The sequence below is a fragment of the Megalops cyprinoides genome, chromosome 4, assembly GCF_013368585.1.
Source record: "Megalops cyprinoides isolate fMegCyp1 chromosome 4, fMegCyp1.pri, whole genome shotgun sequence".
Classification (NCBI taxonomy): Eukaryota; Metazoa; Chordata; class Actinopteri; order Elopiformes; family Megalopidae; genus Megalops; species Megalops cyprinoides.
The window spans coordinates 32912717-32936401 of NC_050586.1; the positions used below are offsets into that span (position 1 = coordinate 32912717).

At 49.8% G+C, this 23685-nt stretch overlaps 1 protein-coding gene across 5 annotated transcripts in view; it reads left to right on the forward strand.

The window, feature by feature from the left end:
• The window catches only part of rhobtb4 (Rho related BTB domain containing 4), a 48668-nt gene that overhangs the window by 16126 nt on the left and 8857 nt on the right, over nucleotides 1-23685 (forward strand). For 2 of the 5 annotated variants that reach the window (XM_036527756.1, XM_036527754.1), the window contains exons 2-7: nucleotides 12781-12982; nucleotides 13287-13390; nucleotides 16990-17175; nucleotides 17414-18215; nucleotides 18535-18754; nucleotides 21032-21150. In XM_036527756.1, coding sequence (XP_036383649.1) covers nucleotides 12791-12982; nucleotides 13287-13390; nucleotides 16990-17175; nucleotides 17414-18215; nucleotides 18535-18754; nucleotides 21032-21150 — 1623 coding nt within the window. In that variant the 5' untranslated portion in view covers nucleotides 12781-12790. Of the gene's footprint in view, nucleotides 1-5311; nucleotides 5673-11163; nucleotides 11229-12780; nucleotides 12993-13286; nucleotides 13391-16989; nucleotides 17176-17413; nucleotides 18216-18534; nucleotides 18755-21031; nucleotides 21151-23685 lie in introns of those variants that run through there. The other 3 variants (XM_036527753.1, XM_036527755.1, XM_036527757.1) reach the window with 3 other exon arrangements.

Genomic DNA, 23685 nt, shown 5'->3' on the forward strand with positions numbered 1-23685 from the left:
AGGCTCAGTCTCGCAATGGGTCAGTGGGCTTGAGAGTTTGTTGGCGGAGCCCTGTGGAGGTACAGACAGCTTTGTGCACAGGGTCTGTCGTGGTGCCACCGCTCCAGGCGGTTGCCACATGTGCCCTGATAGTCACATGAAGCCCTGGGGGGGGGGGTTGACTCTGCAGAAGCAGACGCCATGTAGCTAATCTTGGCAACAGGCCAACTGTGTTTAGCAATTAAGCCCCCATAAAAAGCGGCTGAGTGGAGCCCTAATGAGATTAGCTGCTCCGCTTGACAAGGCCGCAATTTGAGGAGACCCCAGTACCTGTGTGCCTCGTTCCCTGCTGGGAAAATGGGGCGGAGGGTGGGGAAATGATATGGAGCCCTCCTTTCCCCAGGCAGACCCACCCATATCACCCTGGGCGCCGCTAAACTGGGATGCGGCAGGCCGCTCCGGCTCAACCTCAACAACTTCCTGAGTCATGAGTCACCTCTCCAGATGTGCTCATGTGGAAGAACTGTTGCTCAACCGATAGTTTGAGTTGCATCTCGCAGCCCTATGGTTAGGGCTCCTAAATGGCTCCGGCAGTTAAGGCGCTTATTCCGGTTGCAGTCTGAGCCCTACAGCTTGGGTTCAAGCCCAGTGGTGTTATTTGCTGACAGTGACTATGCTCTGTGGGGATGGGTAGGTCAGCCAGGGTTCCCTCATCACACTGCACTCTGCAGATCAAAAGGATGCCTAAAAGTGTCTCAGATGACGTCAGGAAATGCCCCTGTCCTCTGTTTGTGTGTTCACTTCGGGACTGGCGGTGAGAGAAATAGCTGCAGCTGGCATGCATGTTACAGCTGGCATGCATGTACATCAGAGGATTGCATTCACCTCACCCTGCTCTCCCATATGAGCGCATCAGTCGTTGTGGTGAGACAGGCATTGGTTTGGATTGGCTGAAAAAGGGGAAAATTGCAAAAAAAGGAAGAAGGATCTGAGTTTCTACTGGTCTGTTAGTCTTGTAGACCTGTTATATGGACTGCACAAGCCCGTTGTTCTGAGTGGAGGTCAGGGTGGTTAAGTGTGCTAACAGAACTCCGGTCCCAGTCGTGTTCAGAGAGATTTGGCGCTGCAAGGTGTTCAGCCAATGAGATGTGGGTTGGCCGGGGGCTCGGCCTCATCTCCAAAGTAGCACGGTGCTTGTAGAGAGAGACGCCGCGTTCCTGTAAACCGGCAGTCGAGGTGCGAGAGGATGTGCGGCCGCTGGTGTTTGGCACAGCCCGGGGGGCGTCTTGTGATTCAGCCAACCTGTTTAACATCATAGGGACAGAGGGAAGCTGTCCACAGACGACGACCCCCCCCACACCACCTAGCCTCGCTGCATACCAATGCACTGCACCTCCATGCTAACAATAGCCCGTATGTCACTCACAATCACAAGAGAGAACAATCATCTGTGCTCCTGTATTGCTTTGCACCGTAATGGGGGGTGAACTGTTCCCCTGCTGTAAAAGGTTGTTTTCTTCTATGAAGAGAATTCCATATTCAGAAGATTCCACAGGGCTGTTGTATCTCCCTCACAACAGTACAAAAGGCACCCAGTAACTCCACAGACAATTGTCTCAAAAGTAGAGTGCTGACATTCTGAGAGCTCTGGATATTGAATGCTAGGCAAAATGTGTTATTTTTGAAATTACTAGGTGTAGTTAGTGCAGCCTTCCCCAAGCCGCTGCAGATAGCAGGCCGTAGTAAACTGCAGGATGGTTTGTCCTCCACAGAGTGACAAATTGAAGTTTATTTCATTTTTTATTGTAGATTTGTTGGCAGTTTCAGCAACTGCCAAATTCATCATTTTGTGTACGAAAGAAACGTAATTAACTCTTGCCAAAATTCCATAGGTTTATGGCAGAGAACATTGCGGTTAGGTCTGATAGAAGGCTTTCGTCCCCCAGTCCTCCCTGCGAGCCGGAATGTTCCGCCCACAAACCCAAATGGCGCTCACACACGCGTCACCGCGCTTCGCGAAGGAGCCCTCTGGCCCGGTTTGAGCGCGCTCCGCCGGCCAACGCGTCCCAGCAGCCCCCCCCGGCGCCGGGGACGCGGCGTCTCCCACGCGCGCGCTCCGTCTGCCGGCCACACGGGACGCCGCCGCGCCCCCGCTCCGCCAGGTGGACGGGCGCGGAGAGCTGGACCGGCCTCCCCTCTCCCAGCACGGCCTCCCCCTCGCGGGAGCAGCGGGGCCAAAAGCTGCTCACGCGGACGCTTCTGACGAAAGGGCAGCGGTGGCTGCATGTGACAGCGCGGAGGCCTGGGCTGTTCGGTTGGGGGAAGCTGTTACCCCAAAGGAGGGAACACAGGGGAGACGACCTACTTGTGTCAGAGTTTGGAGTCGGATGCGGCCAGAGGAGTTGTCTCCAGCCCAGATGAGCACTCGCCGGGTGCAGAGGTACGAGATGCAGGAATTTTTTTTTTGGACAGATGAACTCTAAGGAAAAAATTATGTTAAAAACATAACCCAAAATATAAAAAACATATTTTCATCACATGCCAGAATATTTTTCATTTTTTGAATTACTGTTACATGCAGTGTATCATCAATTACACCTATTTTATATGTCAAATATATGTTTATTGTTAGGCACATAGTTTACTATTATGTAAATGCAATTTAGCAGAAAACGCTGTAATGTATTTCAGCATATATTCACCCATTCATCCTGTATATTTTAGATTTCACATTTTGCTATTGATTGACAAGCGGTGGTATTGCCCCATACACACAGGGTTGGGACTGGGCTGCTGGTGGACAGGTACGTCGAGCTCATGTGTGGGGTGGAGCTCCAGTGTGGTGGTCACCATAGGCTCAGGTGTACAGCTGGCTCCCCTGCTCGATTTAGCAGAGGCAGGTTAGAGGCAGGCTTCACCCCTGTAGCAGCCCAGCTACCCCCAGGCACCGGCACCTTTCTACGTGTGGCACCAGGTTACACTTTTTCACGTCCCTGAAAAAACAAAACTGAGGTGACAGTGGCAGCACGCTACAGTAGACATCCACACGCTGGGTCTGACCGCTCTACCAGTGGACTGTATGCACACATAAGGGAACACTGGGCCTCTGAGATTACTCTGTTTTTAAAGGGATCTGCTGAGTTTACATAGCCAGTCCGCTTTGCTTTTTTGCCTAGGTCATTGGGTTAACTTACTGTTTGACCTGTTTGGGTGGGTCTGTCTGACCTCTGCACAAATGAGGGGGTGACATAAGTATAGACGGCTTGTCGTAAAAATAAATAATGCTGCATCTTAAGTGCCCTCCCACACTAGTGGCTGGAACCTGGCTTATTGTTCTGGGAACAGCAGTAACTCGGAGTCTTGTTGTGTTTCAGTAAAGGCCTCTGTATAGCATTCCATCTGCAAGCTTAATCTGGGAGCAGCTCCAAAAAACCCAAGCCCCTCAGTGCAGGATACGCTCTGTCTGTCCTGTTGCCGCTGCTCTCAGCCCCCACTCTCTTTTCCTTGGCCACGCCAGAGGGGCCAGAGGGCCTCAGTTTCTCAGCGCGCAGGACTGTAACTGACATTGGCATCCCTGTTCTTGCCCAGCAGGGCCAGGAAGAAATGGCAGAGTTGAAGTGCCTGCTTTTACAAAAACTGTGGGAACACGAGGCGTACATTTCCTCCAAGCTTTGACAGACTGTGCTCTCTTTGTCAGTTGCCTGATCTCTCAACGTGCCAGTACTATTCTTTCTTGGCATATAAGTAGAATGTGATGGGACATGTTGACAAAGGGTAATGTTGACAGGAGCAATGCTGCTTGTCGATTTGATGTATTTTGGATTGGTTTCTTGTGCTAAGTTAGAAAATTAACATTGGAATCAAAACTGACCTCTAGTGTAAAAACGTTAGAATGTTGCTGGAAAAGGGATGGGATTTGCATGAAAGCAGGCATTTTGGTGCGTTTTACAAATTTCCTCTTTAATGGCCAAATGTACAATGCATAACATGCACCACTAGAGGTCACTCTAACCAAGCTGTTAGTTGCCTTGATAAGAGCACCAAATAGGGTTCCCTATTCTCCTGTAAGGAAGGTATTATCTGTACAAACATGCTAGATCATAGTTATGATATAAATCAGATACAAATAGCATTTCTGTCTTTCAGACTCCATAGAGAGGATCTGTTTCTAGCATTAGTTAAGTGCACTGCCGGAAGTCTGTCAAAGTGTTGCTAAGAGATAAAAAGCAGAATGATTCACACAACCTGTATAAGGCAAGCATAAAGCTTAGCACTTAAGTGGCAACACACAATCAAGATTATGATGTACGACACTAATGCTGGAAAATGTGCATTTGGGTAATATCACCATTATAAAGTTTGACAAACAAAAAGAAATGTCAGACTCAATGCTTGATCACGCCGCTCTGAAAGTGTTCCTTTGTTCCTCCCAAGGCTAAGCCCCACATTCTGAGGTTTTCTGAATCGCAGGCAATCCTTTCTTAGAGCGGCTAAAACAAAGGAAAGAGTGTCAGCAGCATTCATTGGCTCTTCTGTTGTTTGCTTTATAATGGAACGCAACGCCGTGCAATGTGCGGCACCCCATCTGTTTAATTTCCTGGCATTTAAATGTGGACGTCAGAGTACGGAGTCTGGCGTTGGGCGAGTGTTGTCAAGCAGATGTTGTCAATCGAATAAACCAGTAAAGATTTCCCAAGATAGGGCTGCCATTAGGTTTGACGATCGTTAAAAAACCATTGCTTAGAGATGGCGGTCAAAGATTATGACAATGGAAGACCGAACTGCGATGCAGAATTAAATAGCAATGCATTCAGCCTGTTTTACCGTGCACAACGTCCATAGGTTGGAAAAGCAGAACGAATGGGGAGCGTTCATTCAGTCCGTTTTTTTGTCAATGGGTGAAGAAATTCTTGTTCATTGATACAGGAAGAATACGACAAATAAATTAACAGCTACGGTAACATGATTCTGCTCACAAAATCGACAGTTTTTATACGAATAGACGGCGCGGCATCTCAGGATAAGCTTGGGTGTGTATAATCTCTTTTTTACGAACGTGAGCGATGTGGAAAAATCCCCAAAATATTGTCTAACCAGGAGCCCATAGCGGAAGCAACGGGTTCGCACGCGCCTGTCTGGGATGGGAGGCACGGAACGCGTGGAGTTAAGAGGGCGTGGATTTTCACACGAGGGGCGGGGGTATGAAGCGGAAGACCGCCTGCGATTGGCCGCCCTTCCCACATCTCTGAGAATAGTGGGCGGGGTTTGGAGCCCGTGACGCACGAACACAGGGGGGAGGACACTGAGAATCAGCTGGAGAAACAAACACAGCAAAGAGCACCCGAGAAGCGACTGAGCCCGGGCATCAAAAAGTAGCAATTTAGAATAAAGTTGCGATCGAAGGAGAGTCGAGCCGCGTTCATCGGCGCAGATAAATTGCACGGAGTTGGCTGTCCTGCGAGATTTCTTGAGTGTCTTCCGGCGGACGAGGCTAGAGTGGAGCCAAGATGCTGCCTTTGTGACAGCCCGCGAGTTGATCGCGACCACCCCGTACAACTTCCCAAGAGAGTGCCCGTTTCTGCTCGACCCCGCACGCCTTTACAGTCGCCTGTCCTCCAGCGCCCGGCTTAACGGGAGCTTGGAGCGATCGAAGGTCGGTGTGGCATGTGGCACAGTTCTGGAACAGTCGGAAGGTAAGAAGAAATTGCAGTCTCGCAGACAAATGGGTCACGTGTCTGCTGTACTGTTTTCAGCGAAGACTAGAAAAATGCAAGACATTCTTAGCCCTAATGAGGGAGCGTTACCAGAAGACTTCACCCCTGTCTGTCTTTGTATGCATGTGCACATGTATTTTTTGCATTTATTGTGTTGTGTTGTTTTGCGCCGTCCTCTCAGCTAACAATGCAACGGCACATTATTGCAGTCCGTTTTAAGCTGTGCTGGGGCGGGTATGAGGGCTTGTCTCAACTAGGGGGTATAGACCACATTCACCGTTAGGGGGCAGTTCAGTGACCCCGGTAAACCCAAATCTAGGACTGAATCACACATCGAACAAAGTAACTTGCATTGTGCACGCGTGATTTTGGCACAGATCAAATGTGATCATTTTCTTTCGAAATCAGAGCTACCCTAACCGAAGTAACGCGTGGAGTTTAAGGTGCGGGTTGTTTAAATGCACGGAATAATCACGTGAAAAGTCAGAACAACGTATTGATATTGGATGTTTTAAAACTCCCCCTTCTGATGCAACAGTTTGAAATTGCCTGCTAGCAGTTCGGCAACATGTTGCACAATACAGGTTGACATGTTGTTCATTATACCTGCGCTGATTATGTCGTGAAGACAGACAAGCAGTGAATTCTTAAGTGGTCTTTTCTATTTTTCAGATAATTAATTCATATAGTTACTTAATTGCAAAGTGTCACAATTATATATTTTGTAAGGTTGCTGGACAACAGAATTAGTATTTTTCTTAGCCACATTTCCCCAGTTTGGTCCTGACTCCCCCGCTGGCCACCCCCCCACCCCCCCCAAAAAAAAAGTGATTTCAATTATTTATTTTGTTAGTTTATTAATAGGTCTACATTTATACCCACTAGATGCATTTAAAGTGAACCCAGGGGAGTATCTTTTCTGAATGTGTATTATTTTAGAATATCATGAACCCTCTCCTTTGAGAGTGGGAGAGACCTAGAATTTTCTGGTTCAGTCGTCACTCCTTCACATAACATGCACTAAATCCTATGTATCTTCAAATGCATAATTTTTTCAACATGAACATACATTGGTAAGTATTAATATTTCATTCATGTGTATATAATGTTGTACATACAAAATTTATGTAAGTATATAATGTACGGTGCACACACACACACGCACACACAGGCTCCCGCACATACAGTTCATTTGCTCTGAAACTCTGATCCCTACTAGGTCGGTACCAGACCAGAGACTAGAGTTGAGTTTCATCAGGTGACTCAGTCAGTCGCTCGCTGTCATGAGGAGACCTGTCTGTGACTACGACAAAGCTGACCAGCGAACCGCGTCGGCGGCCTCTGAAAAACACCTGTTTTCACTAATAATAAGCAGTTCTCGCAGTTCTCGGAAGCCCTTTGAGTTATTGAATCGCTCTGAATGCCGGCAATACCGGTGAAGCTCTGATGGCTTTTCCACAGTGGAGGAAGCTGGGGTGTGTTCCTTTATCTCGGTCAGCGCGCTGAGCCAGCCTGTGTCTGAGCCTGAAAAGTGGAACTCACCTGCTAATAAACTGCCATGCCTGCACTCTCAGCGGGGTCTTCATTAAACAGACTTAATGATCTCTGCCAATCCACTGTATGTGTTTTTTTGTATGTAAAAACTGTCTGTTTTTACTGGAACTAAAGACACAATTAATGTAAGGTTGTGTCCAGTTTTAATTTTGACCCATTGGGTACTTGCTGTGGCACAAACTTTAGTTGTGTAGGGTGGTGCCCTGACTGTTTTAGCATGATGTTAGCTGTGTAGATTTGCTTTTTAAATAACTAGAGAGATCAAAGGTGCTGTTCACCGATGACCTCGGTGTCACACACTGAAATGATCGGCCGGACTGCAAGAGTCCCGTCCAGACCCAGTTTTCAGAGCTCGTCCCCGTCCTCGGCTGACTCTTCGGTCTACTTCTGTTTTGCTCCGTATTCGTGGAAGTTCTTGTCTGACTGTGTGTTGACAGTCTGTTGTCTCCAATGCTGGCCAAGGATGGAAAAAGAGTCACAAGGGAAACTTCGTTCTGGGTGAACGTGCAGAAAGTAGGTGTGTGAGCAAAGGCCGTGGTGTCGGAGACTGCATGCGTGTGTCTATGTCTGTGTTTACATGAATTACTTATTTTGTGGCAAACTCAGGTGCTGTTATGAGTCAGGTGCTGCGCTCTTGTGAAATCCTGTTTATGAGTGCTTGGTACGTGCCCCGCTTGTGTAAGTGTGTCCAGTATCTGAGGAACGGATCTTTGTTTGAGCCCGGCGTCTCCACCTGGGGGGTTTTGGGGCGGGGGGGTGTGTGGGGTGTTGATGAGCCTTGAAAGTCAGTGCTGCGCTCCGTGCTCTTGATGACTTTTTTCCCATTTTAAGCTCTCTGAAAGGGGAAAGGCACTGCTGCAGCCAGGGGGGAATAGATCTATAGGAGCAGACAGGGGCGACTGATTCATTGTTTGAATAATGCTCGCCCAGAGGCATGCTGGACCTGCAATTACCTGTGCTGTTAGGGGTGTGAATGACAGGCTGTTTGTGTGGGTAAAGTGGATTCCAGAAGCTATTTCAAGCTGAGTCCTCTCAGGAGAGCAGGAACAAATGGGTGGCAGTTGGTTAAAGGTGGATTTCACTATTGCGCTAAGAAGCATTGTTTCACACAAAGTTATTAGAATAGTTTCTCAGGACTTTTGACTGGAAGTAGTTACTCTTAGAGTGTTCAAGACCAGGCCTGGCACAGTACTAGATACACTCTAGATGCAGAACAATGTTTTTGGTTGGTATAAATGGCCTGTTGTCATAACTGCATTTTCTGTGTGCTTTTGGTGGCTTGTGGACAGAGGGATTGTGGTACGCTCTTTAAGGTGGTCAGTGAATGGTAAAGAGTTTGTTAATTGGGTCTACGTGTTACCTTGCAGGGCTGGAGGGCGAACATGCTTCCGTCCCGTTCAGCTTCAGTGGTCCGTCACTAGGTGCATTCCTCAGACAAATACTTCTGTGGCATTCCAATGGTCATGCAGTCACGCGCGACCCATGCACTCAGTGTTGTACAGCCCCCCCCACCCCCCAAAACCACACACACACCACAGACTCAAACAGGTAAACCCCAGAGATCGACAACTGAGACACAGATCTGAGATCAGCTGGCACAGGACTTGTCGCCTAACAGCGCAAGCTGGCCTCTTTTCCTCACAGGACCCAGTCCAGAGAGTGAGGAGTAGGAGACGGAGGCGCGTTCTGTCCGGTCGGAGGCCGGCAACCCGGGGGCCCGCGCGGAGTTCGCCCCGTTAGCGGGGTCGTGGTGGCGGCGGCGGCGGTGGCGGCAGCGGAGCCGGGGTGAGGGCAGCGGCGTGGCGGGGAGGATGCGAGGCGGCTCCCGGTGGCTGCTCGGCGCAGCCGTGGACCTGTTTACTAGCAGGCTGGAGACCGCGTTACGTAACGAGTCTGAGCTTGCCTCGCCCGTGGCGGCTGCTGTCTCTCCCGATCTCCTCCCCCGTGCACGCTCAGACACACACACGCGCGCGTCGCGCACGCATCGCTGTGTTGCCTGACTGTGTGTGCTGCAGCCTGTGAGGGAGCCGGTTGTTGCTGGGAACGGTCTTCAGGGAACACAGACAGGCAGATGTGCCTCTGTGTGTGTGTATTTATGTTTGTATTTGAGAGTGTGCGTGAGTGTGTGCGTGCGTGCGTGTGTGTGTGTGTGTGCATGCGCGTGTGTGGAGAGGAGTGTTCCTCGTTATGTAGCGCACCATGGTTGAGCTGCTCCTACTGCTGCCACTGCTCGAGCTCTTACATAACCCAGAGTGGGAGAGTAAGGGAGTGGGAGGGAGGCAGGAAACCAAACCTCACTCAGTCTCTGTCCTGTCCTGCTTTTTAGCACTGGCAGTGGGGTACAGTGGAATGGCAAGCGAGAGGCTATTATAGAAATGAGGGATCTTGGCAGGTGCAGGTATGAACGCAGCGGCATAGGTGCAGCCAGACCGGGACAGTGTGATGTGGGAAAGCAGAGCTGTGGAGGACTGGCCCTTAAGAAGCAGGCTGGGAGAGCAGCTGTTTGCTGGTGGATTTGCCATTCAGCAGTTTCGGTGAGGTTTTCCAGCTGCCAGGCGAGCCTTGTCCTGTGCACAGTCTCACATTCCCCGCTTTCGAATCGGTGCCAGGCCCGTTAACCCCTTCTGCGCCATGCTCCTGTGGCTTCAGCAGTCTCTCTCTCTGGCCCCTGGGAAGGGTGGTGTGGCCCTTCTTTCAGGTGTGTTGGTCCTTGTCTGTGCATCTGAGGGGAACATTAGGGTTAATGAAGAGGGGTGCAGTGGTGCGTCATAACCAAGTTTCAGTCTCACATCTTACATAGTCTTGTGTGTGTGTGTGATTGCCTCAGATGGAGATTACTGGCCGTGTGCAATCATGGATGGAGAAAATGAAAGACGCACTACTCGTGCGGCTCTGCAGACTGCACACAGCTGTGTGAGCTTCCTGATTATGACCATCTCTCACTTCCCTCCAGCCTCAGAAAAGCCTGTGAGAGACGTCCTTTCACTTGCGGTCCGTTTTTTTTTTTTGTGGCCTGAAATCGTCTGCTTTGAGGTTACATCACAGATCCCTCACCCGTGTGCGAGCCTCCTTAAGCTCATTACGGGCTTAATTCCTGCCCCGATGCCTGGCCAGGGCCCCCTTGCTGCGGGCTGAGGTCAGTGCGAGGCAGAACCGTGACCCGTGGTCCTGCCAGACGGCTGCTAAACGCTTCAGGGGCTGTGCTCTGCTGCACCACCCAGCCCACCCAAGCTCTGAACTTGCCTGCCTCTACCTGTTACCTCCAATCTATCTGCCTCCACCCTGCAACCCCCATTCAGTCCACCTCGACCCTGTTACCCCCATTCGGTCTGCTTTGACCATGTTACCCCCAATTGGTTCACCTCCTCACTGTTACCCCCATTTGGTCTGCCTCTTCCCTCTTAAGCCCCTGTCATCTGGAACAGCAGAGCAGGCTTTAAAATGCAGTGTCTGGCAGTGAAATGAAAACGCAACCACCAGCGGAGACGGCCTCAGAATGATCACATTGGCAGTTTATTTTAATCCAGTTTAAACTTCACTGACGGTATTGGCAAAGCCATCATAGCATGTGTTTATATAGTTTTTTGTGTGATCAGAGGCTCTAATGGCCTTCAGAATCCACCCCGTGAAAAGATGCGTGTTGCCTTTTCTGGACAGGGGCCGAGGGGCAGTTCTCTGGCTTGGATTCGCTCCATCTGAAAACTGCTTGCATCAGCGGTGGTCATTCTCACTGCTGGGGCCAATTAATAAGAAAAACAGCCAGATAAGGGAGGAGCGCAGTGAGTTTACAGCCGCCGTAATCTCGCTCGCCCTGCAACACAGACGCGCTTCATGCCCGAAGGGGAGAGGGGGGGAGGGAGAGACGCCTCCTATCTGGAGGGGCACGTGAGGCCACCCCTCAGTCGGAGTTGGACTCTGGCAAAAGAGGAGCTCGTTGGCCTGGCTGCTGGGTGTTGATCTGAAGAATGCTGACTGTCACCGGTGAGTTTCAGCCTCTCCCTTCTTGAATATTAGCCTGGTGTATGACGGTGTAGCGCTGGCCTACCGCCTGCCGGCGTGGCTGGGATGGAGCGGATCGCCTTTGTCTCGCCTGCTGACGCGACCCTGACGTGATGGAGTTGAGCGGAACAGGCGGCTCGTGTGTCTGATGAATAGGTGCCATTTTTAGACCGGGCGGCCTGTCACTCAGGGGACGGAGCAGAGAGCCGCCTTCGTCAGCGGCGTAATGAGCCGTGTGTATTAATCATTAATGTTTCATTTCCACGGTTTGATCGTTAATCCGGTAATCTTCCGTTTGTATCGCTCAGGGGAAACCAGCCTAATAAGGTCTTTGTTGTGCATTAATGTAAGACTTTTTTTATTTCGTTCACAAAAACAGAGCGATGTGAGAGAATGCTGAAAGTGTAGGCCTAGAAAATTTATTTGGTGGTAAAATAACAGCAAGAAAAGGTTTTTTTTTTCCCAGAGTACAGGTAAGTATGTCTAAAGAGTGAGGGTGCAGGTACTGTATTGTATTGATGAGCACATTTTGGGACATGATTAGTACACTTTAGTGATGCCACAGTTCTGCAAATTTTTGTGACCCACAGCCTGAGCAGGCTCTGAGTGGCCAGTTTTGGATGGCCACGCTGGGCTGCTTTGGGATCAGTCTGGCGACCTGTCCGCATGAGGAGCAGACCTCTCTCCTGTGTACCTGTTGTACTTGTTTCGGCGCCTCTTGCCCACGTCTGACAAACGGTCTGGTTATTGATGTTGGCTGGGTTATTGAATTACAGGACAGCCAGAGACAGACAGTTAATATCTCCCTCTCAGTGGCTTGTTCATACACTGTCTCGGTTCCAGGTAGTGTTCTCCTTTTTGAGAGAACTGCGGGGTTTGGCAGCCGCGAGTGCCCTGGGCTTTCCTTTATGCCTTTAGCGAACAACGGGCTTTTATGCCTGGGCTCTGACGGACGGGAACAATGAGTGACGGCCTAAAAATAAACCGCAGCCGCGCCATTGTCTGGATCGGGACCACGGGCAGCGATCGATCCTCAGGAACAGTCTGTGAGCTGCGGTCGGGTCCTCGTTCCCAAAGCAATCCACAATCATTGAGGAGCGCTGCGTACCATCTGAGCCCTGGTCCCCCTTTGAGAGAACCCATTGAGAACGAGGAGTGGGACTCGCAGCCAAGCGCCCGATTGGCTTGGCTTCCCTTCTGCTCTCCATTCAGACCAAAATAGCCCCCCGCGCCCTCGCCGCCTGGTCTAGTTCCGATGCTGTGCGCCAGGGCCTCATCGGGACGGGACTTCTGGCACAGGGCTCGTTGCAAAGGGAGGTCCGACTCATTGTCCTGGGCCTTCTAACCAGGAGCGTAGCGGGGTGTCAGTGCCAAGGAAGGACAGGTTCACCTCTGCTGGGCCAAAAATCACAGGAAGAAAGGCTTAGTGGACATGGGTCTGCTTCACTAACTATTGTTTCAGGTGTTTGTCTGTGGAGGTATGTGCTCTGAGTGGATGTGCTTCAGGTGTGCTTCCTGTCTCTGTCTGCTCCAGGGCTCTCTCCATGGATATAGACACAGACTATGAGCGGCCGAACGTCGAGACCATAAAGTGCGTGGTGGTTGGGGACAACGCGGTGGGCAAGACCCGGCTGATCTGCGCCCGTGCCTGCAACGCCACCCTCACGCAGTACCAGCTGCTCGCCACGCACGTGCCAACTGTCTGGGCCATCGACCAGTACCGCGTGTGCCAGGAGGTGCGGATGGGTGGGCACATATACACATATACACACACACACACACACACACACACACAGGCATGCTCTCACAGATACACACACGCTCACACACTCAGGCATACACACAGATACACACACATACATATGCATGCACACAAGGATATACACTCGTACACACACACACTCAGACTCAGACACACACTGGTCTCACGCATCCAGCTAATCTCAGAGTCCTCGTGTCTCTCGTTCAGAGGTGCGTTTTTCGCCCCTCAGCTTTCCCCGTCAGCGTGAGCTGAGTTTCCCGCCCTTTCCCTGTCCGCAGGTGCTGGAGAGGTCGCGGGATGTGGTGGACGAGGTCAGTGTCTCCCTGCGGCTGTGGGACACCTTCGGTGACCACCACAAAGACCGGCGCTTCGCGTACGGCAGGTGAGAGACGCGGATGCTGTGAGCCGCTGTGAGCTCAGCTCGCCCTGCTGAAGGCCGCTGGTGCTCGGGAAACTTGGTACGCTGGCCGCTCGTTAGATGTTCGGCCAGGGCTTTATTAGTGACCTAATCTTCCCTCTGGCTCTGCAGTAACCCGCTGATGTAACGTCAGGAGAGCAGTGGGCCCCCAGCTCACGGCTGAAGTGCCGAATCAGCAGCCGGAGCTCTGGCTCAGGGTGTCAGCGAGCATGATTGCGATACATCTGAGCCAGCAGGCGTGTGTGTGTGTGTGTGTGTGTGTGTGTGTGTGTGTGTGTGTGTGTGTGTGTGTGTGTGCGTGCGTGTGTGTGTGCGTGTGTGTGCGTGTGTGCCGGGTCGGGGCTGTAGGGGGGCAAAGAGGATTGACACCATTTTTCATGTGACAGAAAGAGCCAAACAGCTGAGCTGCTCCCCCCAACTCAGCAGATGGATAACGTAAGCCATGATGGCGTGGTACACCATGTCATTACACCACGGTCTCACCTTCACTTGTAACACACACACACACACACACACACACACACACACACACCATGCCTCCCTAAGTTCTACCTGATCTCTCTCATTCACAGCCCTCTGATCTTAAAGAGCTTGTTACAGGGACATAAAAGTGTCACACATCACACACACACAACAAAGCGGGCGCGCGCACACACACACACACACACACACACACACACACACACACACACACACACACACACACACACACATTTCTGCAGTAAGCTGGGAAAAGCCTGAGAACACTTTGCGAGGCTCACTGCGTGAAGCTCATTAGTGCTTACTTGTTAAAGGAGAGGGTATGCCCTGTCACCGCGTGGCCCTGCCAGGGTGGGGGGGCTGTCCTCTCTGAGGCCTAAGGTGGGTGTGTCCCTGTTCCCGCAGGGAGAACGGCCTGTACTTAGCTGATAAGACGCAGTGCCAGGTTTGGTTTTACGCCCGGCTAGGGTTCCCACACCAGCGTGCCACTCCAGCATGATAATTGCTGCCATTAACATCGGCGTGGAAACATGGGTATTGATTCCTCTGGCGTGACACCTTGAATTGTTTCATGTTGCAGAGTTGCTGAGAGTTATTGTTCGGTGCCAGCTGATATTAGCGTCACACAAGAAATTCTACATTGGCCTAATAACAAGAGCTGTCAACCACTTTGCGGCTCGTGCCGCTGCTTGGACTTGAACCAGCAACCTCCGGGCTGTAGGATCCATTCCTGGCAGTGTCATATTTGACTAACTGCTGTGTAATGCATCTTCATTTATTCAGCAGTGAGCCATGGTCTGCTTTTTCCATTAGGAGGATGAGGAAGTTTTTCTTGTCCGCAAGTGTAGGTGTGGAAACTAAATCAAAGTGTGACTTTAGTTACAAGAAAAGTGATTTATTCATGTGGGCAATGCTGTGTTCATGCCTGTTTCCAAATGTACATTTTTGATTGCAGTGCACAAACCGCTGTACCACACAGAACACTGAGAGCACATGCTCATATCTGAGTTCCATCTGCTTTGCCACAAAATTTTATGAGAAATTAGGTGGTTCTATTTTATGGAATTTTGTTTCAGAATTATTACAAATAACGCTATGAGCAAAACTCTTGTTGCCCTGGAGAATGCCAGGTGCTAAGCAAAAAAAAAAAAAATCTGCAACTTGCATAGACAACACGGGTTCTCTTTATTTGCTTAGCAAATCACTTTTTTGCCATGAGGGTGGGGCATAATGGAAAAGTGTCAAAAAACAAGTTAGTCAGTAAAGACGCAGACACTCACTGCTGTTCCCACAGCTCCTCTCTGGAGGGTGACCTGTAGTAACCCCGAGGAGGCCTGACCTGTTTCTTTAAGATCTTTGCAAGATTGTGTACAGTAAAGTGGAGGAGTCAGGAGTTCGATCCCAGCCACGCTCCACATCCCGGCAAACAGAAAACACTGCAGAAGACATTACATAATGCCCGGGTCCTGACCTTTGCAGTTTGGGCTGACAACACAAAGCAGTCTTATTTATTATTAATGTACCTGCAGTGTAGTAAATGATTAAAAGAATGTGCTTATTCCTTTAAAAAAAAAAAAAAAACACTGGGGGAGTCTTATCTCTGACACACTTTCACATGGACGTTCTGGTGTTCACGTATGCACACATACAGTAGTGGATGTGGACCGCACCCCCACTGGCAGCTGCATGCATATACGTACACTGATGTGAATTTAAATGCAGCCTCAGATGTGGTAATGGGCCCTTGACAGGGTGTTAATGTGTTTCCCTGTGCATGCGCGCGCTTGTCAGTTCGTAAATGAATAATGCCGTGATGTAATCACGCCTAGACAATGTCAAGCAGAGCCTCGTAAGGCCACGCATGGCTGCCTGTGTTCGTGTGTGCATGTGTCTGTCTTCATGTGTGGGGATCATATGTGCGGTGCCGTACGGCTGTTGTGCTGATATATATGTCATATGATATATGTCTGCATGTGAAGGTATCACATCTATGATATGCTAGAGCTGTTGTGTGCAGTATGTATGCATACATACGTATGTGTGTGTGTCTGCGTGTGCAGGTGTCACATGTATAGTGCGAGAGTGCCACGGCATGCCATATGTAGGCGTACGAGACAGCCGTTGTATGCGCTACGTACGCCACGCTATTCTTGGATATCCCTCGTGGCAGGCCTCGTCAGCTGCTCTCAGCCTTACGTAACTGAGGGCTACGCAGCCTGTCTGCGGTCCTCCGGCCTGCGGCAATCAGCAGGGTATCTGATGTCACCACGCCGCCCCATCGTGCTCCAGGCATCCACACTGTTCTCACATGGATCTTTGTTTATTTATTTCTCTGATAAGAATAGACGTCGTGCTGTGTGTGTGTACGTGTGTGTGTGTGGCTTTGTTTTTGTGATGCATGCACAAGTGAACTGGAGCTCAGAGTGTTTTGTTGTGTTGGGAGAGTGAGGTTCCCATTAACCGCAGTAGGCAGCTCTATCGTATGCTATCGACGCTGCTTTGAACCAGCCATAATGTGGTGATACGGAGCGTAAAGCATCATTGGGTCGGTTTGTGTGAGTCAGTTGTTTACAGCACACGGTAGTTCTGTCCCTTTGGGGGTCGTGAAGCCTCACTCGCCCATCACAAGTGTTCTGTGCTGCATGGGCTGTAATGCCCTTTTTAATAGCCCGGGCTGTAATACCCTTTTATTATTGTCATTGTCATTTCCAAATGTTGTCTTTTCCAACTGTTATTACTTGGTGGAACAAAAGCCGTTTTACATTATCCGTTTAGTACTTTAAAGCTCGCCTCTGTGCTCTTCCAAGTAGTGATAATAGACTGGTGCTCCCTCATCCTCAAAGCAGGTGGAGCTACCGACAAGTGTCTAATCAGTGCTCTGAACCAATCATAGTTTTGCAGTGAACTGCTGAGTTCTCTGGTTGGTTCCTGCAGGTCAGTGATTGAAAGGGTGGGTCCCCCCATTCTGTGCTTCATGTGCTTCATGGCTTTATTTTTGATCTGCTGCTTCTGTCTTTTTTTCCTGGAATAGCTCTTCCTGTTAAACACTCTGACCCCTCTTCTGGCTTCTGTTTTGGGGGCAGGTCTGATGTGGTGGTGCTGTGCTTCTCGCTGGCCAACCCCAACTCCCTGCGCCACGTCCGCTCCATGTGGTTCCCAGAGATCAAGCACTTCTGCCCCCGCACGCCCATCATCCTGGTCGGCTGCCAGCTGGACCTGCGCTACGCCGACCTGGAGGCCGTGAACCGCGCCCGCCGCCCCCTGGCCAAGTACGCCCCCTCTCAACCCCCCCGCAGACGCTCACAGATAGGCACGGTCCAACCCGTGCAGTCACAGCTCACCAAATCAAGCCGTGTGACAGGCAGTAGTTTAAGCTCACTGCCATAACCGGTGATCTGATTTGATAATCATCACGCTAACACACACGGAATCACCACACATAGAGTTGGTGCAGGACGTGCTGGTTTGCTGACCCATTCCCTCTCCCCTCCCCTCTGCTGCCCCCAGGCCCATCAAACCCACAGACATCCTGCCCCCAGAGCGAGGGCACGAGGTGGCCAAGGAGCTGGGCGTGCCGTACTACGAGACTAGCATCGTGGCGCAGTTTGGCGTGAAGGACGTCTTTGACAACGCCATCCGGGCGGCGCTCATCTCCCGCCGCCACCTGCAGTTCTGGAAGTCGCACCTGAAGAAGGTGCAGCGGCCCCTGCTGCAGGCGCCCTTCCTGCCCCCGCGGCCCCCCCGGCCTGTGGTGGGCATACCGGACCCGCCCGCCGTGGACGGGGAGGGGCCCGACTCCCTCTTCTGCCAGCCCCTGTGCGCCGACGTCCTCTTCCTCCTGCAGGGCGGCGCCATCCACGTATTTGCCCACAAAGTCTACCTGGCCACCTCCTGCTCCAAATTCTACGACCTCTTCACCTTGGACCTGGGGGCCTCGGGGGACAGTGGGGAGGGGGACGAGGCGGGAGAGGGCGAGGAGGAGGCGGAGCAGAGCCGGAGGGGGGCTAAGGAGCAGGCCGGTCGGACCAAGAGTCTGGACATCGATAAAGATGGGGAGGGTGGCCCTCGCGGCCACAGGCAGCCCCTCCTGCCCCAGCAGGGCTCTCTGAGGACTTCACAGAGCGATAACGCCCTCCCTGCCAGTAGCCATTGTTCGGCAGGGTCTCTAGGGGCCGGCAGGGCCCTCTCAAGCTGGGGCCGTGGTTTCCTCAGTGTGTGTCTGGAGCATGTCGAGGACCCCATGACTGGGCGGCTAAGGCTGATGACTGTGGTGTCTATGGACTGCCTGATTCAGGAAGAACCCTTCCAGGTAAGCAAAACGTCAATAATTGACATAAGAAACAATGAAAGTAATGTATCTACTATTGGTAATATGTATTATGAAAGTATTATAAGCACTATTATAATCTAATGAATAACTAAGGGTATAACTTACCCTAAGTTATTAATTAAATTTATTAGTAATTACTGATTATTAATTATTAATATTATGCATTGTAATTAATTATAATGCAAAAGTATGGAGGCCATCTATTTCCATTAAAATTATATTTATCCTTGTATGCACTAGATTTTGTTTTGACTTTTTAAAATCTGACATGCCTGTCCTGACTCCCCCACACCAATAGGCGGTGCTCCAGTACCTGTACACAGGCAACTTGGACGAGGGCAGAGGGGACCTGATGCAGGTGGCCACCATCGCGGAGCTCCTGGAGGTCTTCGACCTGCGCATGATGGTGGCCAACGTGCTGAACCGGGAGAGCTTCATGAACCAGGAGATCACCAAGGCCTTCCACGTGCGGCGGGCCAACCGCATCAAGGAGTGCCTGAGCAAGGGCACCTTCGCTGGTACGGCACAGTGGAGGACGGCACGATCTCCCTCCCTCGCCTCTCCCCGCGCTGCTTACCTGTTCGTCTCTCCGCGACGTCAGTTTCTGACCTCACCCTCTAAACCAGGGGTGTCCAAACCTCTCCTGGAGGGCCACTTGTCCTGCATGTTTTAGATCTCTCCCTGCTCCAACACAGCTGATTCAAATGATCAACTCGTTATGAACTCCTGAAGCTGCTGAATAACAAACTGATCATTTGAATCAGCTGTGTTGGAGCAGGGAGAGATCTAAAACATGCAGGACAAGTGGCCCTCCAGGAGAGGTTTGGACACCCCTGCTCTAAACTGTGGGGGATCGGCGGTGTTAATCCATGGCTGCTGTTGTCTGTAGACAGCGTCGCATGGCGGCGCAGATCGCCGTCCTGTCTGCCACGCGTCCTGTTTGTTCTGCTTGCAAACCGCGTCCGGTTTGCTTGGCCTCTGTCACTTGTTTTTCTTCCTTTCCCGTGTTTATTTTGGAAATCTGTTTTTTGCATCATTGTTTCATTGTTAGTTTTTGCTTTGATTTCGGTCAATTCATAAAAAAAGGCCTGTTTGTGTGTTTGCATCTGGCCGAATGTCGGTTCAAGCGTCACATGAACATTCTGCATCGCCCGACTCTGACGGGCCATCCATCTGTGTTTTTGTGCGGTTGCTGTTGTCTCTGTCCTTCCGTGGTTTCCAGAGTTTGTCCACATCTTTGAGCGTTGTGTGTCTGTTGTGTCTTTTTATGTTACTGCATGCACTTCCTGCTCTTCTGTGTTGGGGGGGGGGGGGCATATTGAATTACTTTGTGGCAGCAGAATTTTCTGGCCCCTGCTTTCTAATTAGCCCTATACAGTCTGCATTTGGTCACACTGCTTCTGATATTATGTAAGTGCATTCAGACAGCAGTCAGGCCAGCTGCACTAGACTTGAGGGAGATGTAGATTCACACACCCAGTGAGAACTGAAACCATTAGATCTGTAAGTCTGCCTACTGAGGCCTTCTTATGCAAAATACACAGAAACGCACATCAAGCAATGTACTGAGACTCTCTTAAAGCTCCATTGCAAGTCAGATATATCTAGAAGATGGGGATGTTTCCAGAATATTTGCATTGAGTGACTCTGAGAAAATATTCCCTCTATAAATATGTCATTTTAAAACAGCCATGATTAATATGCAGATTTCTCCGATTAAATTATTGCACATAAAACATCCCTAAAAAGTCTGCCATGATGTGTCATCTGACGCATTGTGAGAAAATATTTCCTCCGTAAACATGTCAATTTAAAACGGACATGATTAATATGCACACATGCCAAATGAAATTATTGCTCATGAAACATCCCTAAATAGTCTCACTTAGTGTGTCCTCTTGACGTAATTGGAAAAAATATATCCCACATAAACATGTCATATTGAAACCACAGTGATTAACATACAGATTTATAAAATTAAATTATTGCATATGAAACATTGCTAAATTGTTTTATTGAATTTAGTTCTTAGAGCGGCAAGGGGCAGATGTGGTTTGGGGCTGCAATAGCTGCAATTTGTCTATATGCTTGTGCAGAGACAGACTGCTGTAAGGCTGTTGGTGATCTGAGCAGTAGTGGGATATTCTGTCTTCCACAGCCAATCAGATGTGATTGGGCAAAGGGCATTAGGCCAAGAAATCCAAAATGGGACCAGAGCTGTTTTATGTTTCTGGACAAATTTTAATACTTTCATTGGTATGTATCTGCTTGTTTTTTGGGTCCAGTTCAAGGAGAAGCTTTCTGATTTGTGTCAGTCCTTTTAGATTTAGATACAATAAAAAGGGCAGTTACAGTATCAGCCCGCAGCTTACTGATAAGGCCTGTTGAATAGCCATTCAGGAAACTTAACCGATGAAAAGAACAGTACTCATGCAGATTAGCAGATATGGCACTGAGCTTTTCTTTTTAGAAACAGTAAGCTTACAGGACAGTGAGTGTATGTAGTTAGACTGACAACAACAAACTCAGTGAGTATCTGCGCTGAATATACAGTACTGCAGGTGTAGGTTTCAGTAATTCCCTGTGAGGAAAGAGTGCTCTGTCTCTGCACAGCTGTCTGTTTTACAGTTGTCCCCTGTGTCTCCCTCTCCCTCACTCTTTCTCTCTGTATTTTATAGCCCTCTGTCGATTTATTTATCTGTCTGTCTGTCTGTCTGTCTGTCTGTCTTCTCCTCTGTAGCCTCGACTCTGTGACACACGCCGAGATGTGTGTTTTTTCCCCCCGGTTGTTTTAGATGTGGTGTTCCAATTGGACGACGGCAGCATCCCCGCTCACAAGCCCTTGCTGATCTCCAGCTGTGACTGGATGGCAGCCATGTTCCGCGGGTCCTTCATGGAGAGCTACGTAGATGAGGTAAGGGGTGTGCTGGCATGGGGGTGAAGGGCACGCGTGCTGTCCTCAGGAGTAATCACTGACTGATGAGGACTCCCTTCTCTTCTCCTGAAAGGAGGACATGCTTATTTAATGTTCACAGCATTCAAAAACAGCACATCACTGACATGTACAAAGTACCTGCTCTGTAGAGGTCAATAAAAATACTTTCAAGAACAGGTCCACCATTAAAATGGCTGATAAATGTAGCTAGTTTACACTCAACAGCCTATTTGAGCCACATTACGTCACACAAATGGAACAAGCAGTACTCCAAAGCAAACTGCACAGTGTTTCCTAAATTCCTAAAAGTAACTTGGCCCTGTGCTTTTTTTTCATCTTACCATTTGGACCAAGACGTAAGCAGACAAATAAATGGTGCCAAAAATGAGACAAAAGAACATGTGAGAAATGCAGGGAGAGGAACTTTAACGTCTGCGCGAGTAAGTCAGAGCAAAAGGGAGGAAGCAGGAAGGCTGTGCATGTGCGCAAACCATTTCTCGTACTCTCTGTGATCTTTATACTAGAGCACCTTATCTGCTACTGTGCCACCACACTTAAAAAGAAAAAGAAATCTTACCACAAGACTGTGGTTGCACTCTTGCGTTCACAACACAGCTCATTTATGACAGTGCCAAACGTTTACATGTAAAGTAGTGCTGTTTACCACAGATATGCATTCGCAAACAGGATGAATGTAAAATGTTGAGCAGACTTGGGACTAGCGGTAATGGTAATAACTTCTCCTTGTAGCTGTAAGCCTCATACAACACAACAACCCCCCCCCCCCCCAACCCATTTCCCCACCCACCTCCCCATTCCCTCCACCACCCGCTCGAGTTGCAAACCATCTGCCTGCAAGCAGAAAATAGGCCAGGCCCCAGAAGTGTGTCACACGACACAGCAGAGAAGAGAGGTCATTACACGGGTATGAATGAGTGATCCTTGGAGAGAGTTCCATCATGAGGCGTCTTCTGTTTGCGCGAAGTGCGCTTTTACCCGCTGTCCTGCCTGTGTTGGAGTTTGGATGTGCAGCGGTGATGTCATACTGTACAAATCCTTGAATTTTCCTTTTTTTTTGTTGTTGTTTTTTTTGTTTTGTTTTATTTCTGTCGAGGTGTTTGGTCCCGAAGGGGGCAGAACTGGGCAGGGACGGAGCTGGGGCCTGTCTGGGCATGTTGAGCTGAGGAGGGAGAGACAGAGAGGAAAGAGCTGAGGTGCTGAAAACAACAAACACAGCAAAACAACCTCTCGCCTCGCAGAACTGGAAGGGTGCTGAAATCCCACGCACTGAGATTTCGTTAAGCGCAGTGTTTGAGAATTAAGTTGCCCGGTTTTGTTTTTTTCGCGTTGCATTATTCAAGCTAGGTTTTCAAGGCCCAAATGTTGTTAAAGCTGTCCTTGGTGTCCCCAGGTGCTCCTGATGATGTAAGAAACCTAAGCTTATTTTGCCGAGGAGAGGACCACAACCTTTTGTTCACCAAATCGCTCCCATGGCTAGTCTGCAAAAGGCACTGTGATTCAATCAGCCAATCAGTAAGGGAATCAGACAGCCTGTCAGCATTTTCTGAGCCTTGACTGGAGTGGGAAAAAGGATTGTTCACATTAATGTGTACAGCAGGATCGTTTCCCCTGGAATGTGTGGTGTCTCATATCAGCTCATGCAAGAAAAGCTGGAAAACACAAAGCCCAAGGTATTAACAATTTTTATTTTTAGTACTTCTTTTTTCAGCTTTTCCTCCACTGTTTTTCACATATCGTTTTTGAAATGGCCAGTACTACTGGTACTGCTGTATGTGGCTGTTTTTCACACTATATGTCCCACAATGCACCCCTACAAAGTGAGAACCAATTGTAAGATAGGCCAATGAGCATACTCTGGCCAATGAAACCCACCCTCCCCCAGTGGAACAAAGACAGGTGTACTCCACTGCTGCTGACTCCTGTCAGTATCAGTGAATGACACAAATCAGACTTGAACCTGGGTCCAAACCGGTGTCTGAGCTCTAGGTCTCACCCACGCAGAACAAGCGCCTCACCTGAGCCACATGGGAGCCCAAAGATTTAGACTTCACTAAGTACAGTGTTCCAGAATACATTTGTCTTGTGTCTGTTTTCCGCTCCATTCCGTTACTCACTGATTTTCAGGGTCCCCTGTATTTAAAGCTGTCCCTGCTCAGGGTGCTCCTTATGATGTAACATAGCTCAGTGCGCTCTGAGTCTGGTGTCAGCGGTGCGTGGAATGAGGACACATCACCAGTTTTCGCAGGCACAGATACACGCTCGCATAGCTGTAGCAGCTGTAGGTTAGGTGTGCAGCGGGGCCGCATTGTTTGCTGTACACAGCGGCAGGAAGTTAGTTTCCCCCTCGGGCTGCCAGGCTGTCAGCTGTGCTGCTGTTGACTCGGCTCGGTTCCTGTCCACAGGCAAAACCAGGTCAAACGCAGCAAGAACTCGCTCACCAGAGCAGATGCCTGACAAGGAAGGAGGCGGGGTTAATGTCAGCAGGCTACTTAC